General features: G+C 41.1%; 1 protein-coding gene across 1 annotated transcript; it reads left to right on the plus strand.

The window, feature by feature from the left end:
- The first annotated feature begins 5,143 nt into the window (after positions 1-5,143).
- Positions 5,144-26,835, plus strand: CILK1 (ciliogenesis associated kinase 1). The gene is made up of 13 exons (XM_009815495.2): positions 5,144-5,395; positions 7,269-7,323; positions 8,850-8,971; positions 10,915-10,994; positions 13,190-13,322; positions 13,782-13,953; positions 14,549-14,716; positions 17,137-17,433; positions 18,358-18,548; positions 19,197-19,348; positions 20,759-20,887; positions 22,659-22,772; positions 23,211-26,835. Exons 1-13 carry the CDS (start codon positions 5,295-5,297, stop codon positions 23,363-23,365), a joined length of 1,869 nt encoding a protein of 622 aa, XP_009813797.1. The 5' UTR covers positions 5,144-5,294; the 3' UTR covers positions 23,366-26,835.
- The last annotated feature ends 681 nt before the right edge of the window (positions 26,836-27,516 follow it).

Raw genomic sequence — 27,516 nt, forward strand, 5'->3', positions numbered from 1 at the left:
ACAATATCTACAGCCCTGAATGCTTTTAGCAGCAAAAGGAGGCGTGCGGGTGTGCCGCAGACCGGCGGGTGAGAGCTCCTGCCTGGGCAGCAGGAGCGGCAGTGGGGAAGGGGGCTGCGGCCGCGGGGGTGCGGGGCGTGAGGGAGCCGGGCCCCAGCAGCCGGTTTCCAATCCAGGTGACTGTAGAGCCACTCTGCGGAGAGGAGAGCGTGAGGGGCGCGGGGGCTGCCTGCCCCACCGGGTGCCGATCCCTGGGGCGGCTGGAGTGGTGGGGGGCTGCAGGGCGCTTGGGGTGGGAGGGCTGAGGAAGGCCCTGGGTGCCAGCACGCTGGCGGAGCCTGTGTGAACGGCTGAGACGACAGCAGCGCAGCTGAGGTCTTGAGATGGGGTGATCATGAATACAACTGACTGTCTTTAATGCTGCTGCTCGTTTGGGGTTGGCGTCAAAGCTGTCGGGCTTTTCTCCTGCCTGGTGTGCCTCTTTCGGGAATGAAGAAGCCCTGCCTCGAGCAACAGCGGAACAGAGCACCACGGCTGTCACCGGGCTGGGTGCTAATACGTGTTTATGCATGTGAGATGTAGTAGGGATGGCTTAAAGCAGAAATCTCTTGAGTGAGCGTGCACTGCTCCTGCTGGCTTCGCTGGGAGTCATGCCTGTCCGCAGGAGGAAGTGTAACTCTATTATTCTTTTTTCAGTCTAAGAAATGTAAAGACTAGCCTCTATTTAGATGGGGGAGGGCGCTGGGCATCCAGAGATTTTTGGAGTTCCTTCACACTTTTTAAGGAACGAATGTCTTGTCAAGTAAGTGTATTTCACCGTAGGATTCACCGACGTAAAATCCTGCCCGAGAGGAGGAGCTGCGAGCGCCATGCGCCCCGGTTACGCCACCAGCTCACCCTCTCCTGCCAACCCCGGGAAATAACTATGCTCTACTTTTAACACCTAAATGAAGAAGGGTAAAAAGAAGCTAAGACTTACTGAATCATTATTGCGCTTAGATCTGATGATCAGTTGCTTGAGGCCAATTTTTTTGTTCCTCGTTTCCCTTTTCCTGTGCCCCCCGCCCCCGTCTTAACCTGACGGGCTGCTAGAGCCGGGGAGCGCTGCTGGTGAAGGCTGGGGCCCTCCAGCAGCGGTGAAAATGTCGGTATTCTTGCCGTTTGTTCACAATTTGGCATTTCTGCCTCCTGTTCTGTTATTTAAACTCCTCTCGGGGATGTGAGAGAGGCCAGTCATCAGCTTGCGTTTGTTGTTTACGGTAAACCCCAGCTCAGCCGGAATCAATCCCCTCTCCGGCAGCGGTAGTGCCGCGCCGCCGCGGGGCGGGGGTCACACCGAGCTGCTCCGCCGTCTCTTGCCTCTACCCCCGACAGCCGCCGCCTTTTGGAGGGACTCCTAAACCCCTCCCCGCGGCTGAGGCCGCGCCGGCGAGGCCCGCGGGCCGTCGCTGCCCGCCGCTGCCGTCCCTCCTGCGAGGGGACCGGCCGGGCGGCGCGGAGGGGAGCGGCGCCGGCCTAGCGGCCCGCCCGGCCGCTGCCGTGGGGCGTTATCCCCCCGCGGGGAGCCCCGCCGCCGCCGGGCGGGGAGCGCCAGGGGCCGCGGCCGGGGCGGGGGGAGGGGGGGCGCGGCGGCCCGCGGCATGGGCTCGGCGGCCGGCGGCGCCGTGAGCGAGGCCCGCGGCCGCCGTGGGCCGCAGCTCGTCCGGGGCGGCGCGGGCTGCGCGAGAGGGCCGCGGTGGCAGCCGCCGGGGGCGGCGGAGCCGGAGCGCCGCCATTAGGGGCCTCTCGCGCGGCTTCCGCCGGCCGGGGCTTGGCTGAAGGAGGGGAAACCCGTGCGCCGTGAGTACCGCTGGGCACGGTGATCGCCCGCGCAGGCGACGGGGAGAGGGGAGAGTAGTTTCTCAGTAAAATAAACGGCTGGAGTGGGGCTACTCGCGAGCGTCGGGGCCGAGGCTGGAAATCGGTCACCGCCTCAGCGTGAAGGCCGGGCGGGAGCCGCGACCTGGCGTGTGGTGGCGGACAGGCGCGGGGGCCCGCGGCTCGCCTCCCCGCCATCTCACGAATGCCGCGGGCCCTCCTGCTGCTCCTGCCGTGGTTTTCAGCTCCTGGGGCACCCCCAGAGCCTTCACTAACAAACGTAAACAGCGGCTGCTGGGACAACATGGATTTAAATCCGCGGCTTTAAACCACGCCTTTCTCTGCGCATCCTGCTAGTAACGCTTCCAGATGCACAGAACAAATTTTAAAAGGCACTTGCTGGCTGTTTGCTGTTTACTGTTTGCGTTTCTCAGCTTTGGCAAAGAATGAGCCGGTTTCACTTTCAGTTCTCAGCGCTGCAGCCCTTCGAACGGGAGAGGATACTTACTTAAAGCCTACATAAGCGTAATAGTAAGTTTGAGTTATACGTAGAGTCAGAAAGTAGTCTTGGTACATTAAATTAGGCTTGCTTTTAAAGGGACTTTGCTGGTTGATTTCTGTGGAAAAAAATGTTTATAGGTGAGGTAGAGTCTGAACACGGTGTTATAATATGGTGAAAATAAGGCTTTTACTTTTTTCTGTTTACCATCAACACGCTCTTTTGCTCCAAGACAGTTTCGCAGTTTGTATTTACATCCTTTAATGATGTGAATTTGCATAGGCTGTAGTTCTAGACTAGAATCTAGACTACATTATGCATGTTGTAGCTGTGCAAACTGCTTGTCAGAGACTCATGGGCTCTCTTCAGTGATTTCAGTGGGACTCTACTTAGGTGAAACAGTCTGCAGGCTAAGGTTTAGTTTATTCCCGTAGTTGAAGGTGAGAGATAGCAGAAGGTGTTAAGAACAGAATATAAATCTTGCAAAGTACAATAGATTTTTAAAAACAACTTCACTGTTAAGCTCAACAAGAAGTGGTACTGATTTAAATAACCAAAGAAGGCTTTATTTAGGTTTTGTTCAGTGGATTTTCATACAGGTGGATTTGTGCTTCCATAGGAGCCGTGTTAACTTCTGTGTGTCCTGGCATGTTTTTTAACATGCATTTCTCACTGAAATCTCTGTTTTCTGACTGTTTTTTCCACTCCAGGTTCTTTGCCTCCCCTTTATGCCACAAAAATACTTAAATTCATTTGTCTATTTTGGTCATGTTCGACAGCAGAGCTGGAGTCGCAAAGATAACTTCTTACAAGTTTTGTGAAAAGCAGTAGCTGTGGAATGGAGAGGGGCTTAAATTAGTATCCCCAGTGAGGAATAGGCTGTTATGTTCACCACTTCATCTATTCAAGAGACATCAGATAAACGATCTGTCCTTGATAGCCATTGGTGACTATTACTAGCAGTGTCATGTGCTAGCAGTGTTGCGCATATTTTGGTTTGCTGTGGTTATCAAACATGAGGCAAATATGCTCCTTCACTCTGCAGTCACAGTCCCCTGGAAAGGGATATGTGAATGGTAAGCTAGGGGTAGCATAATGGTCCATGAATTGTAAGCCATCGCATCTGTTATGATTACGATTTCAGAACTCTGTCATTAGGGGAGTATGTGCTGAAAAATCCACAAGTCCAGTCTGTTTCAATTTGAAGTTACTGTACAAAATTATCTGTTTGGATACTAATAACTATTACATTTTCAAAGTAGGAGACCATGCAAGGCTTTATCATTGTTTAAAATTTTCGCCAAGGATTTGAGTAGAGGCCTGGAAGCCAAGGCTTCTGAGTTGCCATGCAATCATTGACCAGCTGGAGTAACCAAAGCTTTTTAACCTGGGTGCAGAACATTGCCTAAACACAGCTTTGTACTATGCAGGTGCACAGCCAAAACCAAACTGGTACTCCAAAGTGCCGTTCTTACGTATAGGCTCTGTGTTCCTTAGCAAGTAGTACAAAATGTGGGATTAGGTCTCCAATTTAAACTGCTCTGTGGTAGTGTGTGGAGAGAAACAGGTACTGCTAGAGGGCAATCCTTCCTAGACACTACCCAGTGTCTAAGATAATGTTAAAGACATGCTGTTTCTTTTTATACACGATGTGTAAAATTGTCAAAAGGTATATTAACGTCATATTTCCTGATTTTTGTTTGTTTGTTTCTGTATCAGTGTTAGTGGGACTAATAGGCTTAGAAGACTGAAAACAAAGGGTGAAGGGTGTTCACAACATCTTGCATCTACAGGATTGTGGCTCTGCATTGATGTCAGCTCAGAGTTCAAGCAACATAATCCCATTACTTTTAACATTATAATTTGTCTTTGTGAAATACAGTAAGGTGGAGGAGACATTTAAGGCTGCTACAAAAAAAATACTGTGGAAATGTAGTTTAAATGCAGGTTACAGAAAGCAAAAGTCACCAGCCATGATTATTCCTGTCCTCTTAGAGTTGGAGAAAAAGAGAATGCAGGGACCAAAGTCTGATTGCAGGGGAATTCTGTTATTCCAAATGTATAGTTAATTTACATAGAGTAGATCACATTTATTCTAAACTAAGTGTAGGAAAAACTAGCAACAATTAGATTAAATGAGGGAATAAGATTTTTTTTGCTTTATTATCTAGCATTCTGTTGTTTATGCAGTGTCAGGACAGAAGTTCAGATAAATAGTCTGATGTAGCCACTACTTCTAGAGACTGATTCATGCTTAGGGCTACTGTAGTGAAATATGTTTGGTCTTATCTGACATGAATATAATATTCTTCCTCTGAAGACTTTGTTTAAGGGAATACATATGGCTATATCTCTGACATAGGACCTATGGAAAGTAAGGAAATCGTTTTGTTTTAACTGATGGTAGTACAACTTGTGAGACGGTGACTTACATGTCTGATAATTTGGCTAGAACAGATTCCTTCCTATCTTATTGTAACGCTTCATTTTTCTGATAGCAAACTATTTTTTCCAAACTGTGAGACTTTATCCTCTGCTTTTACTAATAGTTTCTCCCATTAGGGCTGCATGCAAGCTTGCTGTAAAGTACCTCTAGCTTTAGTGGATTTGGGGAATGTAACTAGTTACATCCAGATACAGGCTGGCCTTTTCTGGTGAGGGACCAAGACGAGTGTTGGTGTGTAGCTTACAAGGAATATCTCTTGGAGGAGAATGGAGTCTGCAAACGAGCAATTTTGGAAGGGTACAGAAATCAAACGGATTATGTTCTGTGCTTTCAGACCAAAGGCTAAGTCTTGAAAACATGATTCCTGCAACTGTTCACACTGTCCTGAGTGCTCTATATTTATGCTGCCACAGAAAGAACTGGTTACACTCGGAGGAGAAACACAAGAACCACTAAGGACTGAAATGCGCTTGCAGCTAAAGTATCCTCATCATGAATAGGTACACAACTATCAGACAGCTTGGTGATGGGACCTACGGCTCTGTCCTCCTAGGGAGAAGCATTGACTCTGGAGAGCTAATAGCCATTAAAAAGTAAGTATTATCATTTGTTACTTAACAGTGGATGGTCCAGGTTTTTCCATTCTATGGTCTGCATCACTTGGTCGTGCTGGCTTGAGTACTTTACATTCCACACAACTGTTGTATTTGGAATTGTATTGGGACAGCATGCAAAGCTCAAGTTCCTTGTATTCTCCAAAGCCCCAGCAGAAGATAAAGAGGGTGAGATATATAAGCTTATTGTAACAGTGCTCTGCTACTATGTGCAGTCAAACATGTATTATGTGTATTATTTAGAGTATTCTGCAATGCTGCTTTAGAATCTGCAGCTCCTTCCCTGCTGCTTGCATGGAACATACATTTCATGGTCTAATTTCCAGTGTAATGTTAATACTGCAGTGATAATTAACACAATGTATCTCATTGTCCATTATCTGTCTCTTTATATGCTATTACATATTGGTCTTTTCAGCTTAAGATTTTCTTAAAACTTGTTGAGAAATCTACTTCAGCAGTGATCTCAGTTTGTAAATGGCTCATTTGTCCTAGTTGTCATAAGAGACAGCTGTAAAGCATTGCAGGTACCTTCCTGAAATAGCGACCGTGACCCAGGACATATTTGTCAAAAGAGCTTTCAGTACAATGCTGTTTTGTATGAACAGTCAATAGCTGGCTTTAGCAATTTTCTAAACCCTTTGTGCTGAGGGTATTTTTCCTGTATCAAACCTTGCCAGAGGCACCTTTGATTTTCATTTTGCAACATGGTAGAAACTCAAAAATTTCAGAACAAACCAGAAGATAGTACTCTCTTAGCTTACACATTAATGCCAATCCATTATGAAGGACAGAAATTACTTGGTGGCTGAACGCACAAGACAGTAACTGCAAAAACACTGCTTAAACAACAAAAAAACACCACAGACCACTTCACAAAATAAAGGGCTTGTAGTTCTTAAACTATTCTAATCACAAGAGTTGATTTCAAACTGGAAACTTACTAAAATAATAAGTAATACTGAATTACTGTTAAATTCTGACAAAGACTCAGGTCTTCAAAGGGTGCCTAACTCTCTCTGAATCCAGACTCTTAAGCAGTTGGGTGTTTTTGTAAGTTTAATCTGTGCTCTTCTCTGTGTGTGTGTACACGTGAGCCTTCATCCTCTTGGTCCTAAAGCATAGAGTTACGTGTAAAAGAACTGAGGTGTAATCAAAATGCATATGAACAAACAGGACCATACGTTACACACAGATACCACATTTAGAGTTATATTCTGGCTTAGGAGAAAATGGATCTGCCATGCAGTTTGTTTCTGTTAGAGCAGAGTTGCTTACAAGCTTGAAAGGGAAGGCAGAATTCGAAAAGCAGTTGGCATGATAGGCGCAGCTTGCAAGGGAGAGAGAAACATGAGGAGCAGTGGAAGTGGACACTGAAAAATGAAGAAATACAACTTAGAGGGAAAAGGTATTGAAATTACAGAGAAATTAAAAGAGAAGAGGAGCAAGAGAGACCCAGTGAAGTGATGTAATTTGGTCTTCATTAGATTTGTTTCAAAACTTAGTCTGAGTTGTTCATAACTGTCATAACCCTTGTCCTTTTTACAACTAGATTCCACTCCACCACGTTGTATACTGGAAGGAAAAATAGCATGCCCTGACTTGTTGAAGGCTCTGAATTTTTTGCAGCAAGATACACATATGAAAAAAGGCAATCCTGTGTAATAGTAATGCTTTTAAATTCTTTTAGAGTCTACCTTGTCTAGAGATATGAGGTTTTTTGACAAAGGAGATAACACGTTATATTTTGATGGAAGAACTGATTTGTTAAGATGTAATGAGACTTACAGGTCTAAGACCAGCTGATGTTGACCATGTATTAATTGGGGTTTTTTTCCCTCTACTATTGTAGAATGAAGAGAAAGTTTTATTCCTGGGAAGAATGCATGAACCTTCGAGAGGTTAAGGTACTTGTTTCATTTAATGGTTGACTTTAAATTAGATGATCACTGTCACATTTTGGGGTAACATCAAATTCTTTCCACCCCTTTTATCAAAAACTCCCCTCAAAATGACCTATGGCATATGGCACTACAATTCCGTTTCCTGGCTCTTCATTTGAACGGGGTGTCTGTAGTCTTATAAAAATTCTTATTAAAATTCTGCAGTCTCACATAAAATCATTTGGTTGTAGAGCTGCTTCCTCCTTGCGGTGAGTGGTGAGTGAGTGAGAGAGCTTTCCTATCACAAAACCTGGAGTTGATTGGTGTTTGTTTTTCAGAGCTTGAGAACACATGCCCTTTGTTCAGCTGTAACCTTTGTACATGCAGTTGTTTCTGGATAGTTGGTTTGGGGACAGACATTTAGGATGAAATTCTGATACCAGCAAAGCTTTAGGGGAATGTTCTAAGAACCTCCCTTAATTTCTGGTCCTTGCTATCACTGTTGCAAACATGCAGAAAACCTAGGTCACTTTTCTTACAGTACCACATATTGGTACTCTGTTGCTACAGCAAGAATGAATGTAGAATATACTGAAAATCTAAAAAGAGGGGAGAATGAAGACCCAAGTGTGCTGTTTTTTGCTGGGATAGAGTTAATTTTCATCGTAGCAGCTTGAATAGGTCTGTGTTTTGGATTTGTGACCCAAACAGTGTTGATAACACAGTGGTGTTTTAGTTACTGCTGAGCAGTGCTTGCACAACCTCAAACCTTTCTTATGCTTCCCTGCCAGCCAGTAGGCTGATGCTGGGCAAGAGGCTGGGAGGGGACACAGCCAGGACAGCTGACCAAAGGTGTATTCCATATGACATCGTGCTCAGGAATAAAAAGCTGGGGGAAGGAGGAGGAGGAAGGGGGGACATTCAGAGTGATGGCTTTTGTCTTCCCAAGTAAGCATTACATGTGATGAAGCTCTGCTTTCCTGGAGATGGCTGAACACCTGCCTGCTGATGGGGAGCAGTGAATGAATTCCTTATTTTGCTTTGCTTGCGTGCGCAGCTTTTGCTTTACATATTAAACTGTCTTTATCTCAACCCACGAGTTTTCTCACTTTCTGCTCTTCCGATTCTTTCCCTCATCCTGCTGCAGGGGATGAGTGAGCTCAGCTGCCCACCGGGATTAATCCACAGTACCAGGGAAGAATTTCCAGGGTTATATTTAGTCCTTAGTCTAATCTGACTATTGCCAGTGCCAATACAAGAAGAGTGTGAATTCTGCGAGTAGGAAGTTACTTATGGAGAAAATGCAATTGTTTTGGTGCCTGCTGTGATGCCAGATAGCTGGCTTTTGAATGACCAGCACATTAAATTGATACATATACTGTATATGTATCTGGTAATATTTGGAGATCTGGTCTTTGTTCTCAGAGCTGTCTAATTATTTAAAATACTGAAGAATTTTTGAAGCCAAGTCTTCTGCATCAGTGAAAGTTTTTTTCTTTTTCATTAGAGTAAGACCCTTCTAAAATCCTGTTTGTATTTTCTGTTTCTAGTCTTTGAAGAAATTAAACCATGCCAATGTAGTAAAGCTGAAAGAAGTTATCAGGGAAAATGATCATCTGTATTTTGTGTTTGAATACATGAAGGAAAATCTTTATCAGTTAATGAAAGAAAGGTATGTAACAGCATCACCCATTCCTGATACAAATTAATTACTTGAGTAATGTGCTTTTAACACCCCTATTACTTTTCAGAGGACTTTGGATCATTTGTTTAGACTTAGATCACTATTGCTTAAAGCTGTGTGCTGCAGTAGGAGCTGTTGAGCATATCCCAAACAGTTTAGTGGAGTTTCCAGTGTCTCCTCCCAGAGTAGCCTGGCAGATAAGTAGGGCACTCTTTTGAGAGTTAGAAACTGTGGACTTTTAACAGCCCTCACGCTGAGGAGGCATTGAACCTAGAACTTTTGATTTCTAGGTAAGTAGTCCAACCAGCAATGCTTTTTCTATTAGAGGGTGGTATCACCACCTCTTCCGTTATGGCTTCCTCAAATAAATGAATAAATAAAAAGTGGTCAAAACAGTAATCATGAGGGGTCAAATTCTGGATTGCTTCTAGGAATATTTTTTTTCCTTGCAATTTGAACTGACATGTACAAAGACTGCCTGTTTTATTTGTCAGCATTCTCAATAAAATCTAGCTTTTTGATATTTGCTGGAGCATTAATAAAGTCTTAATTTTAGCTTTTGGGCCGTGATAGCATCCTCCAGAGGATAATTTGGGGCAAAATAGCACCCTGCTTTGAATTGTTCTCTGAGGAGGCCATAGAATCAGCCTGGGAGATGACAGTAGTCTTACTTGTTTTAATGAAGTGAGGTTATTGTTATAACATATTTCTGTGAATACTACACAAAATACCTTTTTAAGCATAAAAATACTTACTATGCATGCACAGTTATAGAACAGCTTCAACTAAATTGGGCGCATTATATGGATGGTGATTTTTAATTATATGAAATGATGAAGCTTGAGAAAATGGTTGGAGTGCATAATGTACAAACCAATTATCTTTAGGAATTTCTTAGAAATGCTTGATAAATGCTACCTCGTTATGAAAATAAAAAGGGCAGATGCCTGTAAAAGTGTGCTATACATCGTATTCTCTGGGGTTTAGCTAGGCCTCGGACTGGTTAGACATTGTATAAATCAAACCTTCAAGAATGTGATTTATTTGCTTAAGTGTTAGTTAAAATTGCCAGTCTTGCTGTAAGGAACTGTAGAGGAAATATGACTCTCTTTCTGCTGTAATTAAAAAAATAAGCAAGCAAATATGAAAAGCTGACTCTAGTAGCTGATCTCACTTCTGAAATATGCGATGGTCAGTTTTTTTGAGAGGAATCAATATCAGGAAATTGAATAAGGCCCAGGCCATCTTCTTCATTCACTGTTAGGCTCTTTCTGAATAAAATTGTCACTGATTTCCACCCAAACCCATCTCTACTGTGTTTTGGTATGCACAGAGGCAGCCGGTAGAGAGCTGTTTGATCAGAATCATCTCTTGGTAAGGGGGGCTATCATAAAACTGCCTGCCATGGCTGATCTTCTTGCCTGAATATTAAGAGGAGAAGAGCCTCTTGTTCTCAGTGGTAGCAGATGAGACTGTTTTTTCAGATAACAGAAGAGAAAGAAGTAACACATCAGCTGTTAGATAATAACAAGGGAGAGTCGAAAATATGGCTTTTGTATATGCTCTAGAAGAGAGGCCAGAAGAAACTGTGCGTGAAAAGCGCTAAATTAACATGAACCCTTGCTGTCTTGAGGAGCCTGCCTCATAACCTGTTCATGTTAAGGTTTGTTCAGTTTGGCCAATTTTCTTTTTATTCACTGTCCCACATAGTCTTAACACGATGTCACATAGTCTTAATATAATGTAATACGGAAGTTCTGCAAATACTGTGTAAATTTTACTGGAGAAATAAACTACATGAGAATGCTTAAAATGTCTCTAGCAGTTCTATTGTCATTGTTACCTTTTATCTTTGGCTCATTAGATAGCATAAGCTAATGTGTGAACTTAATCATTAATATTTATTTCCTCCCTTTTCTTTTATCCCACAGAAACAGACTGTTTCCTGAGTCTACAGTTAGGAATATTATGTATCAGATCCTGCAAGGCCTTGCATTTATCCATAAGCATGGTAGGTTATGTTTTAGCTGTAAACATTTTGAATTAGAGCAGGATAATGTCTGTGTAAGTTTTTTAATGAGTACACTAACAATTACATTACTAACTTCAGTAAAGGGAGTGATCAAAAGAATGGCATTATGTGAGAGATTCAGATTACTGAAAATATTCGTATTTTATAGTTGCCTGATATTTTGCCAATGGAGGCTTGCTCAGTTCCTTTTCTGTAGATTTCTACTTTCTCAAACTGGCAGCTGGCCATGTTCTAAAATTCATCTGATGTTAATGGGCACATTTGTTGATCGATTTAGAGGTCCCCTGAGATTGAGACTAAAGGAAAAATTACTCTTTTCTCAAGGTACACACAGATACCTGCATAAAATACACATTCTCTGTAAGATACACTTAAAGTAATAAAGTCTAAACAGTTTTCATTGCAGGCCTTCCAAATAATTTTTACAATAATGATAAAAACTAAAGCTGGTGTACCAGCTGGTAGTAACAAGACCAACTTAACTAATAAAAAAAATCACTTACTTTAATGATAACTTCCTCACGTTGTTTTGCTGCCCTCTGCAATTTTGCCTGCTAAATACACTGTAGCGTATGTTTCTGGTCAGCTCTCGGTGTTATCAGAGAACTAACATCAGTCACCAAAGTCCTGGAAGTGAAAGGCTTGTAGGACCAGCATTTCAGTTCACTTGAGGAACACATTTAACTTTGTTTTGCAAAACATTTTTAAAGTAATGGCTTTATTCTTTATTCTAATGGGGTTTGGATAATCTTCTGAAACCAAACTAGAAATTCCAGTCTGTTCCAGTGAGGTACGAAATATTTAAAACCAGGGAAATAATATGATTTATTTGCAAAAATCTAAGCCACCTTTTTTAATAAATTGTCAAATGGATCACAACCTTTCAGAATACTTTTTACTGCTGTTTAACTTACTATAACTATAAGGAATGAACAATTTTCTGTTGAAACTAACTGTTTCTGTTCACTGACATGCTACACACTAGTCTGATATTTCTGTTCTTTGTCGATCCAAACTCTAAGCATATTTTCATATTTGAATACACAATCGATTGCTCTTTTTACAAGTTTGCCATAAAATAAGTTGCCTCAAAAGCATTCTGTTGGTGCATTGCATGTCTGTGCAGCAAAACACAGACGTGATTGTACTAAATGCTAAAAACAACTTTGATTGCTCTGTCTGGTACCTTCCATAAAGAGGCAGTAGTTCAAGCTGGCACCAGAGCATTTACTTAATATCCCTAGGAAGGACATAATCTGCTGATTGGTAGAATCTACAGCACTATGTCTTCAATGCTGTCATGCATTAATCTAACAAACAAAAGTTAATATAGTTACACTGGACAATGTAGACACATCCTGTGTGAATGTTTATTCTGTTCTCTGTGGGAGCATATTCAAAGCTATGGAAAAAACGAAGCATGTTGGAAGGTCTCTGAAAAGGAGGTCATAGAGCTCTAGTAAGGTACTACAGAGTATATAGCATACTACTGTATATAGGAAGCAGTGATCTCAGATGCCTGCAAGAAAGAAGCATAAGGACAAGTTTTCAAGACTAAGGGTGGAAGCAAATTTCAGAGACAGTAGCCAGTAATATTCTAGTCCTTTTCTCATTTGTTTTGAAAGAACACTTGCCAAATGTTCATTTGTGATCAAGTTTTGCTGATTGCAGAGAGCACTAAAAAAATACGCTGAGATCCTCTGTCTGATAGGGCGATGAGTAACTGAGTGCTTGCAGATTATTATGTTATCAGATTTAAAAAGTTTCAAAGTCCAAAAAAATTACCTCATGTTTTAATTTGTATTCCATTTAAAAGAACTTTTGAAGGAAAATTTTTGATGTCTTTGTTGCACAGTTTCCAACACAAGTAGAATGAAACTAACATTAAAATGGTTTAAATTTTTCATGTTAAAGAAGTGTCACTTGGAAGGGAGCTATCTGGCTGAATGCTCTGAATTGTTATGAGATAGTCGACTTGTGTATACTGTTCTTCACAGTCTGACTGAACAACCATTATATGTGATCAGCAGAGTTAGTCAGTAAGACTTTGAACTCTGTGTTGTGCTATTCAAGCTTCAGCAATAAAAACTAAAGCAAAGCAGTCCAGGTGGAAAGTAAAGGCTACAGCTGGGGGTAGCATTGCAATGCACGTCAGTATCTCATTTGAATTTTAGGGTTCTTTCACAGAGACTTGAAACCTGAAAACCTCCTTTGCATGGGACCAGAGCTTGTGAAAATAGCAGACTTTGGCTTAGCCCGAGAAATCCGGTCTAGACCTCCTTACACCGATTATGTATCCACAAGATGGTAAGTGCTAGTATTCACCTACATTGTGTGAAACTTAGAATCAAGCCTTTAAAGAAGGTAATGTATTAAATTTGTGCTGAGTGTAATACCACTTTTGATGTTTCCTCTTTATGAAACTTTACTTTAAGCTTGGCATGATTCTAAAAGCTTCCGTTAGTGCAAGACGGTTTACAGATGGCAGCAGCACAGGAACAAAGAGGGAGCCTGATAAGGCAGGTGGGACGTGCTGGGATTGCTGTATGTCGGGAAGGCATAAGAGAGCTTACAAGAGCTTATGTAGGTTTTAATTCTTCATTCTAGGAAAAAAAGAAGCCTTATGTATAGGAGAGGATAGGAGCTTTTTAAGGGATGTTTGCCCTTAACAGCAAAGAATGAAGAGCTGAATGGTTTCATGTATGTCTGTTTGAATTGTGTTGATTGTTGGGATTTTTTGTTTCTTTTTTTTTTTCACTCTTACAGGTACAGGGCTCCCGAAGTCCTTCTGAGATCCACCAGCTATAGTTCTCCAATAGATATTTGGGCTGTTGGTTGTATAATGGCAGAAGTTTACACACTGAGGCCTCTCTTCCCAGGCGCCAGTGAAATTGATACTATATTCAAAATTTGCCAGGTCTTGGGGACGCCAAAGAAGGTAGCTAAAGTGACATTCCACACTGCAGTAATACTAGAGGTGTTCTACAATACAGAATGGCACAATAGCAGTAAGCATAAAAATAATACATTTTCATGTTTACTGCCTTTGTATGGTATTGATCTTAGATGTGGTAAACTAAATTAAAACTTACTTTCTGTGAAATAAGCGTTATGTAATTATGCTATAAAACCTGACGTTTAGAGGAGGAGAAATAGACCCCTGAACAGCAAACAAAGTCATTAGACTGTGATTTCATTAGACTGTGATTTTATTAGACTGTGATTTCATTAGGCAGAAATTTAATTTTCTCTTGCATATTGCATATAAACCTATAGTTTAAGAGGCTAGAAATTGGAATCATGGCAAAAGTCTTATCCCTGATTCCATTTGTGCCTTTGACTTGGTCGGATGTAAAGCAAGACTTACCTCTCACCAGAGGTTTGAGGTGAAAATTTCTAGTGAAATCTTTAATATAGTCTAGAGTAAGCTGGGCACAATCTGTTACTGATAGGAGAATATATGCTAGTGTACTTAGGCACTATGATATTTTACAGCTGAACTTTCTTTGTGACTGGAAATCTCATTCTTCCAGAATGACTGGCCTGAAGGCTACCAACTTTCAGCCTCCATGAATTTTCGCTGGCCTCAGTGTGTACCTAACAACCTAAAATCTCTCATACCTAATGCTAGCAGTGAAGCGGTGCAGCTCATGAGAGACATGCTGCAGTGGGACCCCAAAAAGCGGCCAACAGCTAGTCAGGTTTGGTTTTGTTTTCTTTTTCTCGCATCTGCAAATGACGCTTCCTTTCGCTGCAAGACACCTTTTATAGACAGTCATTTAACAGTTGCTCAGGGGTGCAGTTCTTAGAAGGGAGGAGAGCGGAAGCCAAGAGCAATTTGCAAGACAAACGGGAGTATTTAAATGAGAGTAATCAATCTTTTACATGTAACATCAACTGTATGGGGTGTGTGCTTAATGATCAAATATGTGACTGCTGTGTGTGTAAGTATACCTGAATTAAGTATAATCCAGTCATTGTGAATAGCAGCAGAGTGAAGGTAGGATGTATGGCTGAAGGCAGTGATGCTGTTCTTTCATTGCTATTGGTAGGCGCCACAGAATCATGGAATGGTTGAGGTTGGAAGGGGCCTCTGGAGGTTGTCTCATCCAACCCCCCTGCCCTAGGCAACATGTGCCAGTGCTCAGTCACCCTCACAGTAAAAAAGTGTTTCCTGATGTTCAGAGGGAATGCCCTGTGTTTCAGTTTGTGCCCATTGCCTCTGGTCCTGTCACTGGACACTACTGAAAAGAGCCTTGCTCCATCTTCTTTGCACCTTCCCTTTGGGAAAGGGATAAGATCTCCCTGAACCTTCTCTTCTCCAGGCTGAACAGTCCCAGCTCTCTTAGTCTTTCCTCCTGTGCAAGATGCTCCATTCCCTTAATCATCTTTGTGGCCCTTCGCTGGACTCTCTCCATTATGTCCATTTCTTTCTTCTGCTGGAGAGCCCAAAACTGGACACGGCACTCCAGGTGTGGCCTCACCAGTGCTGAGCAGAGGGGGAGGATCACTGCCCTCGATCTGCTGGCTATAATCCTGCTCATGCAGCCCAGGATACCTTTAGCCTTATTTGCAGCAAGGGCATGTTGGTAGCTCATGTTCAACTTGGTGTCTATCAGGTCTTTTTCTGCAAAGCTGCTTTCCAGGTCTTGACCCAAGCACGTACTGGTGCATGGGGTTGTTCCTCTCCAGGTGCAGGACTTGGTATTTCCCCTTGTTGAACTTGATGAGGTTCCTGTCAGCCCATTTCTCCAGCCTGTCAAGGTCCCTCTGGATGGCAGCATGACCCTCTGGTGTATCAGCCACTCTTTCCAGTTTTGTGTCATCAGCAAACTTGCTGAGGATGCACTCTGCACCACCATCATTAATGGAGATGTTGAACAGTATTTGCCCCAATATTGACCTCTGGGGTGCACTGGTACTTATGGGCCTCCAACCAGACTTTGTTCCACTGATCACCACCCTCTGGGCCTGGCCATTCAGCCAGCTTTCAATCCACCTGACTGTTTATCCAGCCCAGTGTTGCTTGGGTACAGCTAGCTTATGCAAGGCAGTTTGCAGGGCAGTCTCAGCTCAATTGCATTGTAGATATGTCCCATACATCCTGTACATAAGCATAGCCCAAGTCATCAGTATTGCACATATAATGGTCCAGTTGATGTTCTTGACAGTAGCCACTGATTGCAGATATCAGTAGTGTAGTGGTACTCCACAACTGATGAAATGAGGGGGGCACCTTTTGAAAAACAGATGTGATTCTGGGTTCAAATCTGACTTGACTTCAGCAGGACCACAGCTGAACCTTTGTGATTATATTAGACCTTCAGTGCAAATTCTAATAAAAAGCTTTAAAGCTAATTAAAGCAGTTAAAGAGTAAAATAGATTAAGAACTCTTAAAGGTAATGAAAAACAAAAAATACTGACTATAACTTGGTATTAAGAGCCATTAACAATTGTTTTACAGTAAGGTACAACTATGATGAGGAATCTGAGCTTTTAGAAGCTGTTTGTCTTTGGGAAAGGGAAGATGAGTATACCTGAAACAGCAAGATGGGCAGAGATGAATTGCCTTTACTGACAAATCCCTACTTACTTGTAAGGCAGGATAAAGATATTTTTACCAACATGTCTTCCAAAAAAGAGAGAGGCTATTTTTCATAAGGGTTATATTTCTTTCACTTGATTCAGTCTTTGAACTGAAGAATGGAAGAGATGGTATGTCTCTGGGGTCATTCAAGTCTTGATGGCTGAATCTGTGATGACAGGTGTGCATGTGTGTGCACATGCGCATGCACACACACAAATGAAGACACAGCACATAATGAAGCATGCCTCTAAATGCCATATACCTGGTTAAGTATCTTACTTCTGCAGAACCTTTTCCTTTTGTGCAAGTCCACAGAGGATTTGGTAACTTGGTATCTGTTGAAACTTTTCTATTATTGCAGCATTACTCTGAAGTGGGTTGTGCTCACTAGAATCTAGCGTTGAGAGATGGGTCTTCTGCTGTTTCCCACCCCAGAAAAAAAGGAAATTATATTTGTACCATCACATAGGGCTAGGGTAAGTTAAAAACTTTGGTTTCCTAAGTTGAATTCTAACATCTTCATCATGTTTTAGGCGCTTCGGTATCCGTACTTCCAGGTTGGGCACGCCCTGGGCATTCAGGAACTGGAGAGACAAAAGGAACTCCATAATAAATCGTCTCTGCATATTAAGCCTGTCCCTCCAGCACAACCCCCTCCGAAACCTCACGCCCGCATTTCATCAAGGCCTTTTCAACAAAGCCAGTCTTCTCAGCACTTGGTATACCCATATAAGACTGACAACTCTGGGGCTGAGCACAGTAACTACTTACAGGAGGACAAGTCTAACCAGGTTCTTCTGCCTGCAATTCACAATAAAGTTCCTCAGCAGGTAAACGTCCATCTAGCATAAGATACACTTCCTGATATACTGCCTGATTTTTCTCCAGTTGTGTTTCTTTTTCTTGTTCTCTTTCAAGGTTCTTACACTTTACTAAAAGGACAGGAAATGGGAATAAAAAATAGTTACAACTTTCTGCTAGAAACTGGAAGTTACTCTATTAAAATCTAAATCCAGTTACTATAAAATAAGCAAGTTGATTTCTCATTTCAAAGCCATTTCATGCTTCCCTTTGTTGTAAAGCACCACTTAAAGGACGACACTGTGATGTCATACAAGTAAAAAGGATGTACAGTGGTCAGAATGTTAATGGGATTGATGCCAGAGAGAAAAGAAATTAAATAGTATTGAAATGAAAATACATTTTATAGATGTTTAGGCATAGGCTTGTGGAAACAGGAAGGTGCATGTAGTTTTGTACTCCCAAGATGGGTCAAGAAATAAAAATTGAGCGTGAGCGAATTGTTTGGGAGGTCTATAGTGAAATATAAATAGAATTGGAATTGAGACCTGAGACTCCTAGGTGGTGGAGTCACCACCACTGGAGGCATTCAAAAAACGTGTAGATGTGGCACTGCGGGACATGGTTTAGTGGGCATGGTGGTGTTGGGTTGATGGTTGGACTTGATGATCTTACAGGTCTTTTCCAACCTTAGTGATTCTGTGATTCTGTGAAATTTATTCCTCTGGCAGTGCAAGGCACTTTATTACAGGATGAAATGCAGAAGGTATGTAATAATGTCTACAGGCTACAGGTTGTGTTCTTAGCATGTTTAATGAAAGATTAAGATTCTGTTGTTACAGCTCTACTACCACTATTACTCTTTGAGACAGGAAAAAAAAGTCCTCTTTGTTCCTGTCACCTGGTTTATGGTGTAAGTGCGTCGGTTTGTTTCTTTTCGATCTTCATAACAGAAAACATCTGCTGGGACTGAGAATATAAATGGTGAACTTAAACCAAAAACTAGGCGAAGATGGGGACATCTTGCTAGAACAGTGAAGAGTTCTGAAGACTGGGATGACTTGGAAGACCTTGATTTCAGCTCTTCCGTCACAAGGATGGACTTGAAAAACAAGACGAGGCAGAGTGATGAAACTCTTTGCAGGTAAGTTGGTTTCTTTTATGTCTGTGTGCTATTTGGTCTTATTTCCTTAGGCTTCACCTCTTTTTTCATAATATTGCTCTTTATGCTTTCTGTGGGTCTAGAAACATATATCCAGGCCAGTAAAGGACATGCAGCTTGTCTCTCTCCTGCTTTGCCTTGGCTGCTTGTTGTACGCTGACCTTTGAACTGCAACACATTTTTTGATGGTCAGTGCACCCTTCTATACAATTCCTTGTTCATTTTTCCGTGCTGAAAATTATGCTTACCTTAAGTCTTCCCAAGTTAATCTTTGAATATATGCTTTCTATTTCACATATGAACCATTTTGACGTATTCCACGCATGTGAACTGTTTTGGGTGACTCTAAGCTGCAGTTTCAATGGATCATACATAGTACAGAAAAACTTACTGTGTGATTTATAAAAACTTTAAAAGCAATATGTAAGCGGACTGGAAGCGTAAATCTTATTTTCAGGGGCACTTGTATGGCTTCAGGCTGAAAATACTCCCTGTTGTCTGTGTGTTTATGCTGTAGCAAATACGGTATGAGGAAATGATTCCTGAAGATGGGATGGAGATGAAAAGGCCAACTGTGGATAAACATATGCTATAAGAATTGGACTAAGTGTAGCAATTTTTGGGTTATAGATTTGAAAGCATTTTGGACCTGAAGCCTTCGGATCCTATAGGCTCTGGCAGCAGTGCACCTTCTCATGCAACCTTTCCGCGGCAGGACACTCCCACATTGCGAGTTTCTGCAGCAAAGCAACACTACTTGAGACATTCTAGGTATCTGCCTGGTTAGTAAAAAATACTTGTTTCTTTTTCTTCCTGTAATTCCAACAGCAGTATGAAATAGTCATTGGTACATTAGGCTTTATCCTTTGAGCTTGTGGAGGGGAGTTACTGCTTAAAGAAAATCAGGAGACCAAGAGCTTTACTAATGTAGATGGCCATGATACAAACTGCATTCTAGCAGTTTAGCAACTGAGATAAATCCTGTTTACAAGAAGGGGACAAGATTGTTGGTACTTCTTCCTCCTGCTGGATACTCTTTCATACTTTGAAGTGTGTTAGAAAATGTCTGTTAATGTGCCAAGCTATTCCTTGTTTGCCTAAGAAGGATAAGACTGGTCTTCTAGACTGGAAAAGAAAGTGCACGACGTTTACTTCATGAGTATATAATACCATGAACAACAGAAGCTAACTTACAGTGGGAATATGCTTTGCTGTAACATGGAGTTAAATAGAATGCAAATCCATGTCTCTCTAGAGGATTTGCATGCCTGTCTTCAAGTTAACTTCTGCTATACTGAGACGAGCACTGGGGCAGGATTAAATACAGGAGGTGGACAGCATGCCTGCCTGTATTTAAAATGAGCTGAATATAAATGTATCCTTTTTCATAATTTCTGTTTATAAAGGCAGTGTTAGATGTTCATTCACTTGTAGTACTAAAACTTCAAAATTAATTAAGTAAACTAGAAGGTATCATGATGGTAAACTCAGTCTTTTTTCCTGAAACAATGAATTTCAATGACTTTCAAATTGGATCACTTAAGTAGAGTTTTGGTACCTAAAAGTTGGGTTACTAGAGGAGGTTGTAAGGCACACTGATCCCAGGCCTGCTTTTGCTTTACAATAAACTGTGAGCACATCCTTACATGTTAGGTACCCTGCTTAAATACGGGATATCTATTAAATACAAGTAATACGTGACACATGAACTCTGCTGCAAACTGTTTGCACAATCTGGGGTTTCAGTCAGTATACCAAAGAAGGCTACAGTACTATGAGAAATGTAATCTACCGTTATTTACTCTCAGGTTATCTTGTCGCCATTAGGCTAAAAGCTGTAAAATGCTGTGTTTGGTATGAAGCATAGATTTCATTTACGTAGCAAGGTTTGCCTTCTGCGACTTGAGAATATTTGTGGCGTTGATGTAAGGATCCTATCCCTTGACATAAGCAGCCATTGATGCTAGTGGAACTACTTACACTATTATCTTTGCAGGATTAGGGCCCATGACTAGTCATAGCATTCCTGTATGAGAGGATGGGAAGTAACTGAGAGGCATGTTAAGAGTGAAAAGGTTTTGGTTAAGTTCAGTGAACTGGACATCTGTTCTAAGATTGTGCATCAGATGGAATGAATGCAAGCCTGTAACAACAGAGATTTCAGCATGGTAATTTTTGCATTTTTGCAATAGGAATAAGCACGAGGAATAGCATAGTCTCCACTTCAAGCAAAGAGTCTGTTCCATCTAATCCCTGGCCCAGTTCTGGTTTGCCTGGGAAAGCTTCTGTTTTGGGAGGAGGTATTAACAGGATGAATTCAGGTAAGAAGCTGCGCTTAATGCTCTAAGAAAAGATAATAGGTGATGTCTCTGCAATTCCAGACAGCCATATTTTGGGGTCACCCATTTCTAATACATTGTCAGCTCCGAAGATATTTGCTACCGTGTTTGTGCTTTCTGTCGAAATCAGTTACGAGCACTGTTCCTTGAATTTGGAGACTACCTTAAACTGAAACATAGAAATCTCTTTTAATGAATCCCCAAAAGTCTTGTTTAAAGTACCACATGCATAGAAGATTGGACATCTTAGATCTATTCAATGTGAAATACTTAATCTTGCCTTCAGTATCTCTCGTCAGTTTTTATAAGTCATGTTTTCAGGTTTCGAAAGTATTTTAGCCCAACAGGTGCATAAATGACTGTCATAGAGGAGGAAGCTGGTCTAAATTGAACTAGCCATACACACCGCTCTTGTTGTGTGAATAAAGCAAAAAAAAAATCTTATCATCTGTCATCATGTCTTTTAATTGTTGCTGTTTAAATTAGTGAAGTAATTGTAGCTTTAAAAAATTCAGGCAAAAAGCAAAACTCTTCAATTTTTCTTCTTCAGGTTTTTGGGGCATTTGGTATTTCAGGTATTTAAACCCTATTATTTGATTTGAAGTAATTAATTTGTAGATTTTTACATTAGATTTTACCAGATATACTTAAACATGTTGATGTTTCTAGATTGTATCTATGTATTTCCTCTCTAAATCTTTCCTGGCTTCAGGTTTTCATGTGATGTTACAGCTCTGCAGTGCAGTACTTGTTTTGCATATGTTGTTATGAAAATGTTTGATTGAGAAAATTTCTCTTGAATCTTGGCCCAAAGAAACATTCGGGTTCCTTAGAAACTCTGTTTAAAAAAACAAAAATTTTGGATGTAATTTAATCAGAAAATTGTTCTTTAAAGATTCAAGATGGGAGGATGTTGTAAATGGGTAAACTACATGAGAACCTCTATATACGTAGCATATGTCTCCTTCCTGGCTCTTCCACAAGTTTTTTGCTTCTTTTGTAGCTGCATAGGATATCATTAGGTTTTTCCCTTTTTTACTTATTACCATAATTTCCCACAATATGCTTTGCCTGCTCTGCTGCTCTAGTACATTATAGGCATATGTGCGATGGATCTGATTTGTGCATGCTAACTTGTTTAGTGTCCATCTGCGCTGTGACTCTAGACTGTTTTATTTATAACTATTTTTGTTCCAATTTCTACGACTTATCCTACAGATCAGTCAGATCTCTTCCTGCTCATCTTAGGGACAAGTTTTGTAGCTGACTTTGCAAATCTGGAACATGAATCTGTTCCACTTCATTAAGTTGCGCTCTTACGGGCTTTGGTAAGAGCTTTGTGTAGCACCAGAGCCCCAGACTCGCTGCATAGAAATCAAGAGTGAGTGTATTCATAGGACCCAGTTGCTGAAAGTCAAACAAAATAATTCCAACTGCAATGCTAAGTTTTGAAAGCTTTGAGAAACCTTGAAAATGCTGATATGTCAGGGAGAAGCAGAAATTGCCCTTCTAAGAGTACAGTTTGTACCTGTTTGCCATTCATCGTTAATGCAGTCTGATGCTGACAGTCTCCTGAAGGCAGGTATATATAGGTTCTGTGGATTTCTAGTGTCTTCAATGAAGTTCTTGTTTTCATCAGTCCATGATCAGGCTTGATCTTGAATATGACCCGTCAGTGCACACCTTTGTCATCTGTTGATAGTATGGAAGATCCATTGTGTTGAGCTCAAGTGTTCCTTGCCATTTCTTTCAGGGCCCATAGGATCGAGTGGTCTAACTAGTGGTTATATCCCTTCGTTTCTGAAGAAGGAAGTAGGCTCTGCTGGGCAGAGGGTTCAGTTAGCACCAGTTGTGGATCCATCTTCTAGTAAGTATAGTACCGAAGTCGTCTTGGTCCCTTGCTCTCTGGTAATGCTGTATATATGCAGCACTGAACTACATTGCTTTGCTTTGCTCTGCTTTATTTGTAAATCTACAGTTTGTAACCTTGCAGAACTTCATAGGGAGAAGGATTTGGTTTATTTATGAAATACATGGTTTTATCCACAGCATATTTCAGTGGGACCTAGAGGTTGGTGTGAGGGCTGGCACAGAATTCACTCTTGTCAAATCAATGGTACAAATACTCCTTGTCTGATAAGGTTTTAGGGATTGGATCCACTATTGTTTTACAGTAGCAAATTCTATTAAAAAAGGAGCCTTATTTCCTCAAGAAATAAGGATCTGGACTTGCATCCAGTTGCTGTTCAATGTGGACAGCTACTCACTAAACCTTTATCTCATGGCATTTTCTTTTGTCCCTTAGATTATGCTTCTCTGAAGTCAGTAAGACCCCATCTTGGACGGCCATCGTTCAATTCACCTACAAAAAGCACACCAAGGTTAATGCCTCTCCCACCACCAGCTCAGCCAATCCACGGGCGTGTTGACTGGTCTGCAAAGTATGGTGCTCACCGGTGATGTGTGGAAATACTCTCTGAACCAGCACGTGTTTCCCATGAAATGGTGGCTTACGTGAGACAATCTGATACTGTTTTATATACCTGTAAATTTAAAAGAAACAGATCTTCTATGAACAAGGCATTTTGACGGGGTTTTTTTACTTTTATTTGAATTAATTTGAATGCAATCTTGTACCTTTTTGTATAAAATTGTTTTGTTATATAATTGGGTCCAGTTATTTTCATAAATCTGATAGATTTTGTATATATGGCTTGGGGGGGTCGCATTTTTATATGGTAAATTTTTATAATGAACTTTTTTAAAATTTAACTTTTCCTTTATTAGATTCAACTTTTTTATAAAAGTGGGTAAAAAAAGCAAAGTGGTGCAATATTGCAGTGGAAGAGAAGTACTGAGAAAGGGGCATTCATTAGCACATAAACTTCAGAAAATGTCTAAATGAGGATGTATCATTTCAGTGATGCCACGCCTTGATGCCATACTTCTGTTGTCCTATACTCATTTGCTTTGAACTGACATCAAAGGAATGAGTGACTAACTGTCTAAACTCTTCTTTGCGGTCACTGAGAGACTGCTGAAAGTCAGTGATAGGCACTTTTTTTTTCTAAATTTATTTTTGCCTTTCAAAGGTTTTTGTTGGACTGCTGTCCAGCTTTCCAGCTCCATTCTTTTGCTTTTACCAAATTTGGGGAATCTTCTTATTTGGTGAAGGTTGAATACCCTTCTGTAGATCTGTTTTCTGACACAGCGCTCTTTTGTTCTGCTTCAAAGTTGCTTCTTGGCATTATTCACTATGAAATAGAATGTGGACCTACCTCTGTTAAATTCATTTAAATGTTCTAATGATTTATAAGGAGAAAAATCAGATTCTGTTTCTTCTTTTTTTGTTGTTGTTGGGAATCTAAGATCTGAAGACATATTTAAGACACTATTAACAATTACAAAGCTGGTTTCAGAGTAACGAAGTATTAGTGATAGGCCTGCAGTAGAGTTTGAGGAAACAGTATCTATGCAGCTGACTTAATTCTTACAACTGTTTTAAATCACTTTTGGAAAAAAAATTCCAGAGGAAATGAGTCAGTTTAAGCTCACTTCAGTTCTTCTTCACTTCAATACCTCTTCACTTACAATGTGAAGAATATGTCAGCTTCTGTAAATTAGGCCCCCAGGCTCTACTGGGAAAAATGGGACCTTACCTGGTCCTGCTAAAAAAAAACATTCTAAAATTGCAGTTGATTTCACAGAAACTGATACAGTTCTTTCTTTGAAGAGCAGTTTAACTCAGTGTATAAGAGAAAATGAATTATCAGGTTATAGAGAAAAGAAAATAGCACCATAGTCTGGGTTAATTTTGCACTGGAATGGCGTGCCAGAGTCCAGCCATCAGCAAAAGATTCACGTAGATCACAGTCAACATTTGGCTGTTCCTGCACCTCCTTCCACAGAAGGAAGATAAAACAGCACCACCAAAACTGAAGTGTGCTGTGAAAATGCATCTTCCTGCAGAAGTGTACAGAAATGCTCACCTTTCTGAGCTCATTTTATGAACAGATCAGGCAAACTGTGTTTTTATGAGACTTAAATCCAGTCTAAAAGAATCAGAGCAGGTATGGTTCTCAGCATCTGGCCATTTCGAAGGAGCTGAATGGCTAGTGCATCAGTGAGATCCTCTCTGTGGGATCTGCCGGCACCCACAAGGGGCAGCCACTGTGGACTGGAGACTGATAACGCATGCTGGCCTCTTCAGTACTTCCTGTGGAGAATGTTTGGGGTTTCGAAGAAAGTGTACCCTAAAGTAGGCTGCTGGCTCAGTGCTGCGGGGGGAACCGTGAGGAGCACTGGTTGCTGTTTGCTTTTATGGACTTGGTCCACAGTGAAACAGTACAAGACAAAAAGGGAGCAAAAGGGTCTATGCATTAAAAAAAGTATGCATGTAAGACTTACACATGCCAAGAACATGTTATGTGTCCAGCTACGCTGTTATTTGTTCATAGCAAGTACTAGCTCCAAGCCATACCTAACTGCTTCCATAGCAGTCATGCCAATGCATAGCAGTAAAATAAAGCAGCCATTCGATTTCTAAAGCACACACTGGTGGTGTCTTTGGGTAAGTGGAAACAGAAATATGTATATTTTTGTGTTAGAACTGGAAAGATAGTTGTTTCTCTTGGTGGAAATAAGTATCTGTATTTATGTCTAGATATCATTTAATTTATTTTATCACTCAATTATTGGTCTTAAGAGGGAACACCCTGAACCTATCCTAAGTGTCCCTAGACCTAAGTAGGCAATTTAACTAGTCTGTTCCATACGCTTAACTCCTACTAGTGGAAGCAGGAGACGAACAAGTCACGAGAATGGGCTGCTGAGGCTTGGACTCATCCTACCTAACCGCAGGCACCTAAGTGTGAGCTCCTTTGTTGTGAGCTGACTCTTTAAACCAGTGGTGAGTGAGAATCATCTCAAGAGAAATTCAGCTCACCAGACAACTTAGTAGCCCTCTGGGGGTGCCTGGGTCTCTCTACTAAGGGTGGGGACTGCTCCACGTGTTTAAAAGTAATACTGGATGAATCTGAACCTGGCCTGTAATCTCTGACCCTTTATCAGCCCTGCAGTGATTTTCTTGACTACAGCATTCAGGTTTTGGTCAGTCCAACAAAAAGATCAGAACAAGAAGTAGTACTTTTTTTGGCATATCTCCTCCTTTCCCAAATTAAAGACTTTATCTTGGAAAAAAGCTAATAATCTTGATACTCAGAATCACTTCTGCTAGTTTTAACTAAGTGGGACAGAAAATGAGCTGAATATAATGGCAACACTTGTAGCCTTTACTCAAGCAAATTCCTACTGAAGTTGGAAAAAGTTCTTTTTGAATAAGGACTGAGTTGATTGAGCTGTGTATTTTACCGTGCTGTCGCAGTGTGCAATACAGATACGGAAAAGATGTAGGTCTTTATTATACTGAAATCTGGACAAGCAGCATATCTGAGAATTTATCATACATAAGCTACTACTCTGTGTTTTAATATTTAGCAGCATCTTTATGCAAAATGTTTTTAGAATTCCACTGTTTACATTTTCTCAGGCTTATGCATAACATGTAATAATGACTGTTGGAAATAAAGGAGCCTGACAGTGGACTCATTCACCTCTGTAATCCAGATTTTCTTAAAAGTATTGTGTAAGTGCCATGATGTTAGCAAACAAAACCCTCAAGCCAGAAAACCCACTTCCATGGTATTTCTGTATCTAATAAGGCTGTTGATATGAGTAGGATGTTCTGTAATTTGGGGAGGAAAACATATATTGAAAGAACACTTTTGAACTTACATGGAAGGAGAAGGTGGAATTGTCAGAGTGAATAAAGAAATAAGGGTTCTTCTTTATTCAGTGTTTCTGTTCAAAAACGTTACAAATGTTTGTTTCATTCCTTCTGTGTCAAGTCTCCTGCCCAGAATAAAGTTACTCTTGAAGAAATACTGGCTGACTAGAGTCTTGATCTTTTATTCAGTTTTTAATAAAAGCACTTTAGTTTGGTGTGCATTTGTTTGTTTAGTTGTGGCATTTTTTTTTAAAATAAGGCTTACATTTGGTGCCTTCTCAGAGGGCTACTGCCTTCTGGCAGCTGTGCTCTTTCTGCAGGTTCATTGGCCACGTGATTTGAGTCTAAGCATGTAATTTCTGCAATATATGGTGAGCTTTGTGTAAAGCTAATAGCTTAGTCCTTGGATGTCAACTCCTCTGAAACTAACTGCAGCACTGAATTAAAACAGAAGATGCATAATACCTTGGAAGAAAGACAGGCACTTGGACTAGGTGATCATTGTAGCTCCCTTCCAAGTGAAATGTTCTGTTCTATTCTATAATTGTTCTCAGTGTCTTGTGTTGCCTCTCCTCAGCCTTCTCCTGCTGCTTTCAAGGCAGTAGAAGCTGAAGACATGATAACTTACAAACCCAGCCCTTTTGCTAACTGTTCAAATGGGCTTAAAATGAATTGTACAAGTGATGAACTAGGTAAAAAAATACATCTTCAAGTACAAAGATGCTAGATTGTAATTGGTGTGTGTGTAAGGTGAGGAGCTCAAGGATTTGTAGGTGTCTGGGGGATGGAAGTGGGAGAAGTTGTAAACAGAGCACAGCCTGCAGGG

Source organism: Gavia stellata, chromosome 2 (genome assembly GCF_030936135.1).
Source record: "Gavia stellata isolate bGavSte3 chromosome 2, bGavSte3.hap2, whole genome shotgun sequence".
Lineage (NCBI taxonomy): Eukaryota > Metazoa > Chordata > Aves > Gaviiformes > Gaviidae > Gavia > Gavia stellata.